This window comes from Leptopilina boulardi, unplaced genomic scaffold, assembly GCF_019393585.1.
Source record: "Leptopilina boulardi isolate dan_hultmark-lab unplaced genomic scaffold, ZJU_Lbou_2.1 LbouV2_325, whole genome shotgun sequence".
In the NCBI taxonomy this organism is placed as follows: Eukaryota; Metazoa; Arthropoda; class Insecta; order Hymenoptera; family Figitidae; genus Leptopilina; species Leptopilina boulardi.
The window spans coordinates 1,969,405-1,986,336 of NW_026137891.1; the positions used below are offsets into that span (position 1 = coordinate 1,969,405).

At 24.9% G+C, this 16,932-nt stretch overlaps 1 protein-coding gene across 1 annotated transcript in view; it reads right to left on the bottom strand.

Moving 5' to 3' along the window:
* Positions 1-16,932, bottom strand: part of LOC127284748 (insulin-like growth factor 2 mRNA-binding protein 3-A) — an 81,622-nt gene that overhangs the window by 21,083 nt on the left and 43,607 nt on the right. The window contains exon 4 of the mRNA XM_051310387.1: positions 12,937-12,993. Within this exon, the coding sequence (XP_051166344.1) occupies positions 12,937-12,993 (57 nt within the window). The remainder of the gene's footprint in view (positions 1-12,936; positions 12,994-16,932) is intronic.

Genomic DNA, 16,932 nt, shown 5'->3' on the forward strand with positions numbered 1-16,932 from the left:
AATTTAATTATAAATTAAATCATTAAATTCAAATATTCAAACGTAAATTTTGCGAAAATCGATTTGTTATCGTCTCCCGCGCCTTTGTCTCTAGCTTCTTGACCTTGATACAGTTTTACTACGCGTGTTATAGAAAATTAAATGAAAAAAAAAAAATTCTGAAAAAAAGAGAGAAAAAGGGAGGGGGGAGGGAAAAGACGAGAAAAAGGGGTGGCTACATAAAAAAAAATACACACTTGCAAAAGGACATGTATAGGGGTTAAAAACACCGTGTGAAAAAAAAAAAAATTTTGGGCGCGCTACCGGTAACGGTGTGCGATATATGAGTACATACATATATATATATATATGTATATATATGTATATATATATATATATATATATATATATATATATATGTGTATGTATGTATATATACATATATATATTGGCCAGGATATCCAACGAGAAAGCGCGGTGTGGGTACACTGATATTATTTTTATAATCGGTGCGCCGCACGCTGCTAGGCCGCGCCCAAAAATTCCCCCCACTCCACAATCGTTACCCCCACTTTCTCGACCCCCCCCTTCTCAAAAGGATACCACACCCCCACCGTTTCAAGCGTTCGTTTCCCCTCAAGCGAATATTCAGCGTCGGCGGGGATAAAAATGAACATATATATATATATATATACGTCATCCTGAGAAACGACAAAATGAAGTTTGAGTCATCTAGTGGATGCCGGCAGGAACTACCGGGATTCCTTTCCACTGTGGAAGAAAGAGAAACTGAAGACAAAGAAAGAGCGAAAAATACACGCTGCATATACAATGAAAAAGGACCATCTTTAAGGGGGGAGGGGGGATTAAAAAAATTGTTTTGCACGTTATAATCCTTAAAAACGGCAAGAATATATTTTTATTTATTATAAAAAATTTTTATTAATTGTATATTTTTCAATTATCACATCCAAAGAAAAGATATATTGTACACTCAGAGAAATGGTATATTTGTCTCCGAGCCTACTAACTCATTTATTTGTTGCAAATATATTTCATTTTATTGAAATAAAAAATTTATTTGAGCCAAAGAAAAATTTATTTCTGACAAATAAAATTTTTATTTACGCCAAATAAATAAGTTAGTAGGCTCTGAGACAAATAAACGTTTATTTAACTCAAATATATTTTATTTGGTTTAAATAAATCATTTCTCTGGGTGTACTCTCTTGAATTAGTAAAAATGTTTACTAATTTGAATTAGTCACTCACTTTTTCCTTCTGAATTAGTAAAATTTTACTAATTATTACTAACTTTTACTAAAAATTAGTAAAATTTAACTAATTCTAAAGCAAAAAAAGTGAGTCACTAATTTAAATTAGTAAACATTTTTACTAATTCAGATTTAGAGAGTACATTATTTCAGAGCCAAAAAAAATTTTTACTTGTTGCAAATAAAATTGTATTTGTTGCAAATAAATTTTTATTTGAGTTAAATAAAAATTTTATTTATGACAAATAAAATTTTTATTTACGCCAAATAAATGGGCTGTAACAAATAAATACGTTTATTTAATTCAAATATATTTTACATATTTTTGATTCAAATAAAATATTTCTTTGACCGAATAAAATTAAATTAATTAACTAATTAATTAAAAACAATGTTTAACGTGCATAATCGACAATTTGAATGAAACAAATGAAAAATAATAAAAATTTTTACCTACACCAAGAAAAATGATATACATATTTGTCTCAGAACCTAATAAACATTTATTTGATTTAAATAAATTTTTATTGGATTTAAATAAAAAAAATTTTATTTACGCTAAATAAATAGGCTAGTAGGCTGTGAGACAAATATACGTTTATTTAACTCAAATATATTATATTTGGTTCAAATAAAACATTTCTCTGTGTGTAAAAATTTTTCGTTCAAAAATAATAATGATTGAGAAACATTGGAACAATTTTTTCAGACAAAAGATTATAAAAAATAATTTTTTTTTTAAATACACCTAAAGAAATATTTTACTTGCATTTATTTGAGACAAATAAATATTTATTTAAAACAAATAAATATTTATTGGACTCTTGAGATAAATATACACTCAGAGAAATGGTATATTTGTCTCCGAGTCTACTAACTCATTTATTTGTTGCAAATATATTTTATTTCTTTTAAATAAAAAATGTATTTGAGCCAAAGAAAAATTAATTTATGACATATAAAATTTTTATTTACGCCAAATAAATAAGTTAGTAGGCTCTGAGACAGATATACGTTTATTTAATTCAAATATATTTTATTTGATTCAAGTAAATCATTTCTCTGGGTGTATAATTTCTCTATGATGGCATAATTTTTTTTTTCATTTAAATTATTTAAATAAAACATTGTCAGTTAATAATATAATTATTTTTGTATAATAATTACATAATTTTTGATGTAAAAATTGATTTTAAAAATAATATAAAAATTATTCATTCACAATTATAAATTGTTATTAATACCTTTATCTTTTATATTATATTACCCCATAATATACTTTTTCTCTGTGTGAGTTGATTATAATCGAAATAAACTTTCATTTACGTAAGATTTCGTTAAGTATTAATCAATAAACTTTAAAATGTATCAGTAGCAGATTTCCTGATTTTCTAATAATAATTCTCTGGAAATTAATAATTTTAATTTATTTAATTCATTGAACTTGAAAAAGGAAACAATTGTATTTCTAATTTAAAATAAGGAAATTACCAGAAAATTCTGCTATTGACAAGTGTTCAAAAACAGTAGTTGATATTTTATTTTTTTTATTTTATTGCGTCGAAATATTATTGTTAATTTTTTTTTGTTCGGTCATTTTTGTAAATTCCGACAAAATGAAAATTCGGCGTCTTAAAAATTTTATAAAAATTTTATAAATTTTTTTAATTAAAAAATTTGTTCAACTGAAAATTCGGACAAATAAAAATTCGTCGTCTTAAAAATTTTAGAAATAAATTTTATAAAAATTTAATAAATTTTTTAAATTAAAACATTCGTTCAACTAAAAATTTGGACAAATGAAAATTCGGCGTCTTAAAAATTTTAGAAATAAATTTTATAAAAATTTAATAAATTTTTTAAATTAAAAAATTCGTTCAACTGAAAATTCGGACAAATTAAAATTCGGTGATTTGAAATTTCTATCATTTAAAAATTCGAATCACAAAAAATTCGTTTTAATTAAAATTCTCTTAAATAAAAGGTCATTTAAAGAAAATGATTGCAAAATAAAAAAAAATTCTAAAAAAAATTCGGTAGCTAAAAATTTTAAAAATTAAAAATTCGTATAAAAAGAAATTCTTTCAAAATGCTAATTCGTAAAATCAAAATTCGTCTAAAATAATTGTTATTTCTAAAAAAAAAAAAATTCTTGAAAATAAAAAAAAAATAAAATATTTTTCTAGATGAAAAAAATTTTATTTGCAAAAAAAAAAAAACAAATGTTTTTCATAAAAATTTCGACAAAAATTGAAGTGTTGAAAACAAATTTTCACCAAATTTTTAGTTTTACGGTATACCCAAATTTTCAGCAAATATGTTCAATGAATGGAAAAAAGAGGCTTTACGATGAGGTTTACAAGGTTATATTGTCCAACAGTTAAGATTTAACAAAGATATTGTGTATTAAGCTTTCGAGGGTTTTTCTGTAAATCAAAATTCTTTTAGGGTCACATTATAATATAAGAAGAGAATGAAAGATGGGGCAAAATGAAAATAAAATTTTTCATAAGTAAAATAACTTGGTGTTGTAGTGTACTTGCTTTTAAAATTTTTGTACGTTATTAGCAGTTAACAAGGCATATATATAGTCAGGCCAGGCAAATCTTGACAATCTTCGTGGGGTTTCAGGGGATTTTGTCTATAGAGAGTGAGTGAGACAGAAAAAAAGAGAGAGAGAGAGAGATGTTTAGGATCTTAGTCCTGCGGAGTGATATTTCGTGGAGGGTTTTTGGCCCATCAGATTTCAAAAGTGGGAAGCCCTTTCTTGGAATTAGGCTACCTGTGGTGGAATTACGACAACCTTCCGGCTCTTGTCAGGTCAATGAACAAAATTAAAATATATCATGCGACCATGCAAAAATAATTTACAAAGCAATTTTACAATTTACTGTTATTTTAATAACATTTTTTTTTAATTCGGAATATTTTTTTTTTGGATTTAATTACACGAAATTCATAAAAAGGAAAAAAAAGACAAAAAAAAGATAAAAAAAAATTAAAAAAGGAAAAAATCCTATTTGAAAAATTAAACCCGATTTGAATTAGGAATTATCGATAAAACTACTTAATAGATTTCTTAATGCTTAATTTAATTTGACCTGAGTGTTCAGTGAACATTTCAAAATTTCTTGGTTACCTCCCATGATGATAAATATACGAAACCTGTACCTATATAGAATCAAATTACAATCTTTGAATTTTTTTTTTCAAGATTCAAAGTAAAGAAATCAATATTAAATAAATTACAAAAATTACTCTCTAAATCTGAATTAGTAAAAATGTTTACTAATTTAAATTAGTGACTCACTTTTTGCTTTAGAATTAGTTAAATTTTACTAATTGTTAGTAAAAGTTACTAATAATTAGTAAAATTTTACTAATTCATAAGCAAAAAGTGAGTCACTAATTCAAATTAGTAAACATTTTTACTAATTCAGATTTAGAGAGTACACTGAAAAAAAAATTTATTTCATTCAAATATTGACTATTATTAAATAAATTTTTACTAGAACCAAATAATTATTATTTCAATTGCATTCGATCCAATAATTTCTATATTTAAAACAAATATAATCTTAAATAATAATTATTTGTTACAAATAAATAATATTTATTTAATAATAGTCAAGTTATCGATTATATTATTAAATTTTTTTTCACTATTTATTTGTAAAAGAAAAAATATTTTCAAAATCTATATTGATAGAAATCTAAGGTAAATCACAAGAAATATTTTAACTATATCATGAAATGAAAATAAAAAAAAAAAAGAATATTCTTGAGAATTTTGTTATCTACAATGTTCTAGACGTATCCGATATAGTCATTTAAGGATTTACTCGAGAATAATAGGTAGTACTATCAGAATTACACAATCGTCTGGAGATTTACTATAAGATTTCGGAGATTTTTCTTTTTTTTCTCTCTCTCTTTCTTCAAAAAGAAACAATGTCTAAGCTATGATAATATTGTATTGGAAAAATTTTTAAGCTGAAAATCACAAACAAAAGATGAAAAAAAAGAAGTTGAATGGAAAAAATACAAATCCTCAACATTCCGAAACAAAATAAGTACAAAAAACCTATTATTTTTAATCCAGTTTTTTTTTTAAATTAGTTTATATTTATAATTATATCCCGCGTAGAAATGGAACCATGGGTAAAATCATAAAAACCATGGGCGAAATCATTGTTCATGTCCGTTTCCCATGGTACAATTTTCCATGGGAAATTTTTTTTTTGAATTTTACGGATTTTTAACCATTGCTGAAATTTTGGAAACCTTGGAAATTTTTTTTTAACTTTACTGATTTTGGACCATTGCTAAAAACTTGCCAACCATGGGAAAATTAATTTTTTAAATTTACAGTTTTTGGACCATTGCTAAAATCTTTCCAACCGATGGGAAATAAAAAAAAAAATTTTTTTTTGATTTTGAACCATTGATAAAATTTTGCGAACCATGGAAAAATTATTTTTTTTTTTTATTTTACGGATTTTGAACCATTGCTAAAATCTTGCGAATCATGGGAAAATTATTTTTCTTAAATTACGGATTTTCGACCATTGCTAAAATCTTTCGAACCATGGGAAAATTTTTTTTTTAAATCTACGGTTTTTAAACCATTGCTAAAATCTTGAAAACAATGGGAAAAAGTTTTATAATATTTGATTTTAAACCATTGCTAAAATCTTGCGAACCATGGGAAATTTTTTTTCTATTTTACGGATTTTGGAGCATGCGAGGGAGCATGGTTAAAAACTTGCGAACCATTTGGAAATTTTTAAAATTAATTTTTCATATTTCGCATGATTTTTGCAATGGTAAAAAATCCGTAAATTAAACAAAATAATTTTCCCATGGTTCGCAAGTTTTTAACCATTGTCCAAAATCCGTAAAAAAGAAAAAAAAATTTTCCCATGGTTCGTAAGATTTATGCAATGGTCCAAAATCCGTAAAATTAAAAAATTGTTTCCCATGGTTCGCAAGTTTTTAGCCATGATCCAAAATCCGTAAAATAAAAAAAAAAAATTTCCCATGGTTTTCAAGATTTTAGCAATGGCCCAAAATTAGTAAAATTAAAAAATTAATTTTCCCATGGTTTCCAAGATTTTAGCAATGGTTAAAAATCCGTAAAATTAAAAAAAAAAATTCCTATTGGAAATTGTACCATGGGAAACGGACATAAGCAATGGTTTTTGAAATTTGTGCCAAAGTTTAAACCATATGGGTCTAATCGTTTTTTCCTTGGCAATCGATTTTGTCAATGGTTTTTATGATTTTACCCATAGTTTCACAGAAATTTAAAAGGCATTAAAATAAGCTGCGCAACGCTTATTATTTTAATCCAATTTTGCTTATTTTAATCCATTTTAGTATTAAAACAAGCAAAATTGGATTAAAATAATAAGCGTTGCAGCTTTTTTTTAATACCTTATAATTTTCTGTGATTCATTTCCACGCGGGTAGTTACTAATTTATAAAAAATAAACTTATTTTAAACCAGTGTTTATAAAAAAAAAAAATTTCCATAGAGCCTAAGGATTTTTTTTTTTTTTTTTGCAAAAAAAATGTTTCTCTTTCTTATATACATATTTAGAGGGGGAGGGAGGGGGGGGGTGGGGGTAAATTTTCCTTTGTCTAAAAGGTATATACCTGTCGTTAACGCGTGTATCAGACAAGGCACTACCGCGTGGTGATGCGCCTTATACGAAGAGTGATCAACTATAATATTGCTGAATGGCCAATCAATTATCTCCTCGGCTAAGCGTAAAGCGCGATGCCTCCTAGAAGCCATCAGTGTCTTGTCCATCGTTAAACTTTTGGACGGACGGTTGCAGACTTTAGGTTTACTACTCGGGTATAAAATTGCAGCAGAGACCTTCCTGTTGAATGCCCTCTCGACTTGTATTATATCTTCCTCTTTTTCCCACCCTTTCAAAATCTCCCCTCCCCCTCTCCCACCCCCCCAACATCTCTTCTATATAATCCGTCTACTTTGTGAAAAGTCTCTAAAAAAAAAAAAGTGCCTTGCACATTTTTGTCTGCAGGGGTTCAAGAGAGCAAAAAAAAAAAAAAAAAAAAAAAAACAGAAATAAAGAAAAAACGAAATTTCGGCAAAAAATAAAGGAAATTTTGGTGCTTTTTTACCCGGAAATCGGGCGTTTGAGAAGCACCGCAGCGTGTTCTTTATCGTAAACATCCATTCTCTTAAAAAAGGAACCGAGAGAAAGAGAGATCTGAGAGGATTTTCGTGCAACGTGTGAAAAACAAAGTAGATACAGGAAAAAAAAAAAAAAAAATTTGCCCCAAGGGTAAGGAGGGAGGGGGGTTGAGAAAAGTAGAGATTTAGGAATTTTTTTTTGTTATTTTCGTTGGTGTGAATTTTTATTTTACAATTTATATTTTAGCAAAATTTACAGTTTTTTTTTTCAAATTATCATTCAATTTAAATTTTTTCTAATTTGGAAATTAGAAAGAAAATTAGATTGAAAGATTTTACATAGAAAAAAATTTAATTCAAATAATTAGCTACTTGACTATTATTAAATAAATATTTATACTTGAACTAAAGAATTTTTTACTTGAATTAAATTACTCTCTAAATCTGAATTAGTAACTCACTTTTTGCTTCTGAATTAGTAAAATTTTACTAATTTTTAGTAAAAGTTACTAATAATTAGTAGAATTTTACTAATTGAGAAGCAAAAACTGAGTCACTAATTCAAATTAGTAAACATTTTTACTAATTCAGATTTAGAGAGTAACTGTATTTAAATAATTAAATTATGTATTTGAATTAAATACCATTTACTTGGCTCAAAACTAAATGTATTATTTAATGTATAAATAAATATTTATTTGATAATAGTCAAGTAATCGATTATTTGAATCAAATGAATTTTTTTCATCACTTACACTGAAAAAAGGGGTTTGGTATTGACAACCAAACGTTTGGTTGGTATTTAAGCAAACAAAAATTTTTTTTGTTGATTCAACAAAATTTTAATTGTCTCAATCAAAATTTGTTTGACACAACCAAAATTAGAAATAAAGGATTTTTGTTGTTCTAACTAAAGTTTAATTGAGACAACCAAAATTTTGTTGATTTAACAAAAAAAATTTTGGTTGCTTAAATACCAACCAAACGTTTGGTTGTTAATACCAAACCTTTTTTTTCAGCACACTAATTTAAAAGTATCAAATTGATACCAAAAATATCAAATTGATACGAATTTTTATATTAATTTGATATTTTTGGTATCAATTTGATACTTTTAAATTAGTGTGAGTGTAGTTCCTCAAGTAAAAAAAAAATCTTATTTTAAGTCGAGTTTTAAGTTGTAATAATTTTAAAAGATTCCTTAAGGATTTTAACAGATTTTCTTAATTATCAATATTTTTCTAAATTTAAAACAATTTTCGAATTATATAAGTCTTAAAAATTATTCCAACTTAAAATAAAACTTTCGAATAATAGCAATTTTAAAAATATTTAAAACTAGTTTTTAGAAATTCGGAAAAAAATTTAATATTATGGGTTTGAAAAAAAAATGATTACAGCCGCGATCCATAACTTATATATTCCAAGAAGCGAACAACTTTATCCTCTATATATATATATATAAATTTTGGGCTTCATGGACTAAAACTCATTAATTTTTATTCCGTCCCGGAAATCGTTTATCCTCTTTGTTTCACTAATAATATTTCAGTACCACGCTCCATTGAACGACGACGGTAGTTATAAACTATGCGACTATTAATTAACCTTGAAAAAAAAACCCAGACGCCCTTGTAACCTACCTCAAAACTGTTATTGTTACGGTTCTCCCAAAAAATAAACGAAAAAAAAACCGTTAATTTAGATTTTAGATTTCAACCCTTCACTTTAAAAAGCTTATCTCTTCAATAGCTGAACATCTGAAAAATAGTTAGCTATACATAAATTTAGTTTAAAACTAATGTAAATTAATTTTTTTTTCCTCTTTTTTTTTCAAAAACAAAAACCTTGGAAATATTAAAATATTTTTTTCTTGACTGGAAAATAAAATAAAACTGAATTTAAAATATGGAGATAAATTTATTTAAATTAAATAAATTTTTTTTCAGTGTATCAGTTAAATTTTACATTGTATGAAAAATAAATATTAAATTATATAAAAGTATTTTCAAATTTTTTAAAAATATTTTTCAAATCGTAGAAAATATTGTCAAAAAAAGCGGAAATTTCCTTATAAAGAAATTTTTGAAAAATAATGTAAAAAATTACCGACATAGAAATCTATATTACCGACTGATGATAAAACAGGAAAAATTATTATATAAAAACTTACCGACATAGAAATCTACATTACCGACTGGTGTGAATGTAGATTTCTAGGCCGGTAATTTTTTGTATGCTCATTTTTCTGTTTTATCATCAGTCGGCAATGTAGATTTCTAGGCCGGTAATTTTTTGTATGCTCATTTTTCTGTTTTATCATCAGTCGGCAATGTAGATTTCTAGGCCGGTAATTTTTTGTATGCTCATTTTTCTGTTTTATCATCAGTCGGCAATGTAGATTTCTAGGCCGGTAATTTTTTGTATGCTCATTTTTTCTGTTTTATCATCAGTCGGCAATGTAGATTTCTATGTCGGTAATTTTTTTTAAAATCATCATTTTCCTGTTTTACCATGCTAAATCCTTAGTAACGGTTGCTAAAGAAAAAAACGGTCATGGTAACGGTTGTCATGGAAACTGTTAAACTACCACTAAACATAAACTAAAAAATTACCTCTAAAGTCCCATTTCTCGTGGAGCCTTACATATATATGAAAATTATAATTTTTATATCAAATTTTTCACGACTTGAAAGTACTTTTAAAAAATTTGACATTTATTTTCTCTTCTCGTCTATATACTGATGAGTAATTTTACTAATAAAATTTCCAAAAAAAAAAGAAAATTCACACAATAAAAATTTACATTTTAATGATAGAAAACTTTGAATATAAAAATATTTGATAAAAATAAAATTTGTCAACATCAAAAGTTATATGTACTGTGCGGATATATTTGAATTCAGCAAAGAGAGAAAGAGAGAGAGAGACTCAGGGTATAAAGGGTGAGGGTGTCCTCTGGAGATAGATTTGATTGCTATAAGAGATGTATGTTGCCCAGGATTCTGGCCCGGGCGGTAAAATCGGAGGTACAGTATTTCGAAGGAAGAAGTAGGGGCAGCGATATAATCCAGGGCAGAATACCACCCTTGGGTGGGGGTGCAAGATGGGACAAGGGGTCGAAAGCAGAGAGAAATATATATATATACACGAGAGAGGGAAAGTGAGAAAGTTATAGAGACAAATGATATGGAGAATGGGATTCAGAGAGAGAAAGAGAGAGAGAGAGAGAGAAAATAGAGAGGGAGGTCGAAAAATGTGTAGGTGCGTAAGACCGGGAAAGTTCCAAGAATCAATAGTATAGTAGCCACGCGCTTTCCTCGATTCTTCGCATCGAAATACACCAAGCTAACTTTTTTTCAAGAGCGTTCAAAACAAAACGGAAAATTTTTTTTTTATTTAACAAAATTTTCCGTCCAATTTTTATGGGGAAAAAATTTTCTCTCTAATTTTTATTTAGCATATTTTTTACTTATGCATAATTTTTATTGAGCATAATTTTTAAGCATAATTTTTATTAAGCATAAATTTTATTTATGCATAATTTTTCTTTAGGCATAATAAAGATCGAATTATATTTATCAGGCCGAATTTTCCTTTAACCAGAATTGAATTTTTATTAAGCGGAATATTCATTTAGCGAGAAATATTTTTTGGGGAAATTTTTTTAAATATATATTTAAAAAAAAATAGAAATTCTATTCATTAAAAATTTTTTTACGTAGTTTAAATGTAATAGTTAAATACAATATTTAACTTGACGGTAAACCTACATGAAGGAGCGCAGACAATGAAGTCGGTTGTTTATTCGCTTAGTGGGTATGAAGCCCTATTAAAAGTTGTACTTGTGTACACTAAAGAGACTAGACATCGGGTTTTGTCAACTTACACGAATAATCGTATTGATAATTGGATTTTAAATTGTCGTTAAGAAATGACTAAATTCATAAATATACACTGAAAAAAAAAATTTATTTCATTCAAATAATCGATTACTTGATTGTTATCAAATAAATATTTACTTGAATCAAATAAATAATTAATTGAACCAAATAAATATTTAGGTACCTGAACTAAATAAATATTTAATTAAACCAAATAAATATTTAATTAAACCAAATAAATATTTAATTGAACCAAACAAATATTTAATTGAACCAAACAAATATTTAATTAAACCAAACAAATATTTAATTGAACCAAATAAATAATTCGGTACCTGAACTAAATAAATATTTAATTGAACCAAATAAATATTTCGGTACCTGAACTAAATAAATATTTAATTGAACCAAATAAATATTTCGGTACCTGAACTAAATATTTAATTCAACCAAACAAATATTTAATTGAACCAAATAAATATTTAATTCAACCAAACAAATATTTAATTGAACCAAATAAATATTTAGGTACCTGAACTAAATAAATATTAAATTGAACCAAATAAATATTTAATTGAACCAAATAAATATTTACTTGAACTAAACAAATATTTAATTGAACCAAATAAATATTTACTTGAACTAAATAAATATTTACTTGAACTAAATAAATATTTAATTGAACCAAATAATTTCTATTTGAATTAAATAATTTTTATTTCAATTAAATAAATTTTTATTTGGATAAATAATTTCTGTATTTGAAACAAGTACCCATTTAATTGACTAAAATAATAATTAAATAAATATTTATTTGACAATTTAGTCAATTTAATTGATTATTTGAATCAAATAAATTTTTCTTCAGTGTTCTTAAACACCATCAGTATTTCACATAAAATATCCTACAATAATAATATAAAAATAAAATTTAAGTAAAATTTTAAAAATTTATAAATTTTTTAAATCTATTTGAAAAAAAAATTACTTAAATTAATCAAAAAAACACAATACATGCAAGGCAAGCAAAAATTAATAAATTCTGCTGAAAAAAATGTATTAAATTCATTTTTATTTAAAAAATCAAATGAAAAACAAAAAGCATCAAACAAAACTAAATAAGTTAATCAAATTATAAAACATTAAAAAAAATATTTGTTTATTAATCCAAAAAAATTTTTTTTTTAGTAAAAAAAAGTATGATGCATTTGAAAAAGAAAAAAGCGAAACAAAAGTGCAATGATACAATGAATGATGATGATTCTTTTTCGGAAATGAAATTTGAAATATGCAAACATTTAATGAAATTTAATTAAAATTATTATAATTAATTATTATGTACATGAATAATTAATTATTAATTAAAAATTAATTTAAAAAAAATAATTATTATTATTTATATTAATTATGAATTATTATAACTAATTAAAATTAATTCATACCAAAAAACAAATAATTTTTATTTTTTCTTTCAGATGAGAGTTTTGATGAATTTGGATTATGGAAAATGGATATGGAATAATATATGTTAATTAGATTTAAAATGATTATAATTATGAGGATGAATGTGCGAGTGATAACGAATTTTTTTTTTCTTTCTTTTCTTTTTGGAGGGAATTAAGCAGGGACTCACCTCCATCCATTGCCGATCTGGTCGACCGGAGATACTGGTAGGGCGTCGCCGCTACCCCTGTAAGCAGGAAAACAAAATTTTTTGTATAGGATAGGTACATGAAGGAGAGGAAACGGATTTTTTTTTTTCAAGGAAATTTTTCTAATACATAAAATATATATATATAACTTTCAACACTTCTCATCTATTCATTAATTCAAATTTTTTTTTTATATCAACTAAAATATTGCTATTGTTTTATTTAACAATAAACAGCAAGAAATGGAAACCAATATTGTTAAAACCCAATGAAGCCAATTGAAACAAAATCAATTGAAAAAATTTGACTGAAAAAAAAATTTTCAAAGTGGAAGTATGAAAATTTTATTTCTATTTATTATTATTATTATTTATTCCATTAGGAAATGGTAAAATTTGGTTTTAAAGAAAAAAATCAAAAACTTTCTTAAAATGATGATTTTTATTGCAAATCGTTTGCAAGTAAAAAAAAAAAACGTACCTTCAAAAATACTGTTCAAAAAAAACTCATTTTCTGATGAATCGTGAGATAAATAAAAGTAAAAGAAATAAGACGCAAATTGTGATTGACGTTAAACAACATTTAACTGAATTGCAGGATAAAATTAAAATGACGTTTTTTTTTAACAGAAAAAAAATTAATACTTAGATAAAATCACATTTACCAGCTGCATCGTTCTTCCTTTTTCTATATGTAACTTTCTCAAGTTCCACAAGACCCATTTCACGCCCGTCATGCCAATCTAAAACCTCAATCGTTTTGTTATCTTTTTGCAAGCCCCTTTCACTCCTTTTTCTCAATTTTTCCACTTTTTTACCATCTCTAAATTAAATTACTTTTTGCCAAAAAAAAAAATAGAAATCAATTTAATTTTTTTTTTAGAAAAAATGATGATTTGTTTACTATCAAATTTTGATCCAATTTACTTATATATATGTAGTTAATTATCTTTTTTAATGAAAACAAATATTCATTATATATGAAGTTAATTATGTAAAATATATGCAAAGGTTTAAAAAAAAAAAACACTTTTTACAAAATGCTGAACAATTCACGTTGTGCAGTGGAAAAAGAAGAAGAAGAAGGAGAAGAGGAAGAAGACAGAAAATCAAGATCAAAGATGAAGCGGGTAATAATTATTGCACGTCAGCGTGCCTTAATTTTGAGGATAATTAAACGACTCAAGTCACTCCACCTGCCGATCGATAAGAAGCTTTTCGCGCGTCATTTCTTTTTTCAAGAGGAGAACGCAGCAGCTTGTTCGTCTTGATTAGCAAAAATTACACTGACGAAGATGTTACTTTGCACTTATCGAATCACGCTTCACAATATTTTTTCATATTTCTATTTAAAATTTTTTTTTTTTATTGTTATTAAAAATATTTAAAAAACATTATTTTATAATTATATTATTATATAATAATAATATAATATATTATTTATTTAATAAATATTAATTAATTCTATCTATTAATTTACTAATTGTATTTATTAATTTATTATTTATTAATCACAGTAATAATATATAAATAACTATTAATATTGTTATTATTATTATTTTTATTATAAAACAATTAATAATATAATAAAAAATAATAACAGAGTGACAGCAAAATTTCATTTTCAAAATTCCCAAATTTTTCCCTGACTAATTGTTCTTTTTTCCTGACTGAAAAAAAAAATTTATTTAATTCAAATACTCGATTACTTGACTATTATCAAATAAATATTTATTTGAACCAAATAATTTTTATTCGAATCAATTAAATAGTATATTTATTTCAAATATAGAAATTATTGGTTCAAATACAATTTATTTCAAATAAAAATTATTTGATACAAATAAATATTTATTTGAACCAAATAATTTTTATTCGAATCAATTTAATAGCGTATATTTATTTCAAATATAGAAATTATTGGTTCAAATACAATTTATTTATTTCAAATAAAAATTACTTGATACAAATAAATATTTTTTTGAACCAAATAATTTTTATTCGAATCAATTAAATAGTGTATATTTATTTCAAATATATAGAAATTATTCAAATACAATTTATTTAATTCAAATAAAAATTATTTGATACAAATAAACATTTATTTGATAATAGTCAACTATAATCGAGTATTTGAATCAAATAAATTTTCTTTCCATTGTGATTAACAAATTTTTTTGTATAATTTAAAACCTTTTATTAATTAAATTTTTATATTGGTTTTTTAATTAGTAATTTTATTCATAAAAAGAAAATAAATAAAATAATTAAAATTTTGTTAAAAATTATTATTTAAAGAAGTAAAAATTTGATATTTAATTTGCCTTTTTCTGCAAGATCGCAAAATTTACTGACATTTGAAGATTTTTTATTTTTACAAAATTCACTGACTTTTCTCTGATTTAATAAAAAAATAATAAATAAAAATAAAAAATTTAATAATAAAATCAATATTTTATGAAAATATTGCGAATATTAATTATAAAAATAGTAGTAAAAATAATAATAGTAATAGTAATACCGTGGATGTACCAGTTACTGTCCATGTCCCAGTTTCCGTCCATTTTACAAATATCTCGTATAGTAATTTAAATTATTTTTTAACAATAATTTATTCCTTTTGGCACACAATCGACTTATTAGTTTAAGTAAACAAAAAAAAGAAAATAATTTTTTTATAAATGTTATTTTGAAAATTAAACTGGACGGAAACTAGGTCTTAGGTGGACGGTAACTGGGACATCCACGGTAATAATAAAAATAGTAATAAAAACAATAATAATACACCCAGAGAAATGTTTTAATTGAACCAAATATAATATATTTGAGTTAAATAAACGTATATCTATCTCACAGGCTACATAGCCTATTTATTTAGCATAAATACATTTTTTTATTTAAATTAAATAAAATTTTATTTGAATCAAAATAAAAATTTTGAAAAAAATTTTGAAAATTATTTAAAAATTATAAAAAATAAAATTCTATTCTATTCTATATGTCAACTTTGATAAATTATTATTTTGCTAAAGACAGTATATAGATATATTATTAAAGATAATGATTGATTTTATTTGAAAATTATTTCTGGGTGGCCGGGTTTATATTTAATTTTTCTATATATGGCCAAAGTCTGATCTAACTGGTTTCAATCGTAATAATAATATACCTTGAAAGAAGTTGATATTAGGCTGAAAGTGGGAGCGTTTCTTTATTATCGTTTTTTTTTTTTTTGACAATAGTCGAAGAGATAACTAGTTTAAACTCGTGCGAATGCAGCTGCTATATATATATATATATATATAAGTTGAGATACATGTGTTCTTCTTGTGTTAAAATCCTTAAGGCAAAAATGATACAAGCCGACGAGAGATGGATACTTTGAGTAAACATCGCGTAAAGAGATTTAACCGATCCCCTTATGGCTTTGTTTCGACTCGGATGCGAAAAGTTGTTTCGAGAGGGACAGAATTTTATATATATATATATATGTATTGGATTGGACATAAGATCGAGGCCAACAAGTCTGATTACAAGCGGACCAGTTTGATGTTTGCCCTGCCTTCTTTACGCGTCAATTCCTCAACATTCTTTCTGCACGAGGCATTATTATTGCATTGAGAAAAGTCCCTCTTTCTCTCTCTCTCTCTCTCTCTCTAAAAAAGCTACTTTTTTCTTCATACTTCGATAAAACAATATTAAATTTTTAAACACATTTTCCTTTTTTTTCAAAAGGAAAAATTAAATTTTTTTTTTACTTTTTGGTTCAAAAAAATTATTTTCTTCGAATTTTATTCCCTGCTTGTGTTTATTTATTTTAAATTACTTGTTTATTGAAATAAATACAAAATAAATTATTTATTTATTAAATTAAATTTAAGGGCAAAAATGAAATTCAAAAATTTAGTAGTAAGTACCTGTTATGGTCAGACATTATACAAGTTTTCAAAATCGTTATTTTATATTAAAATTGTAAAT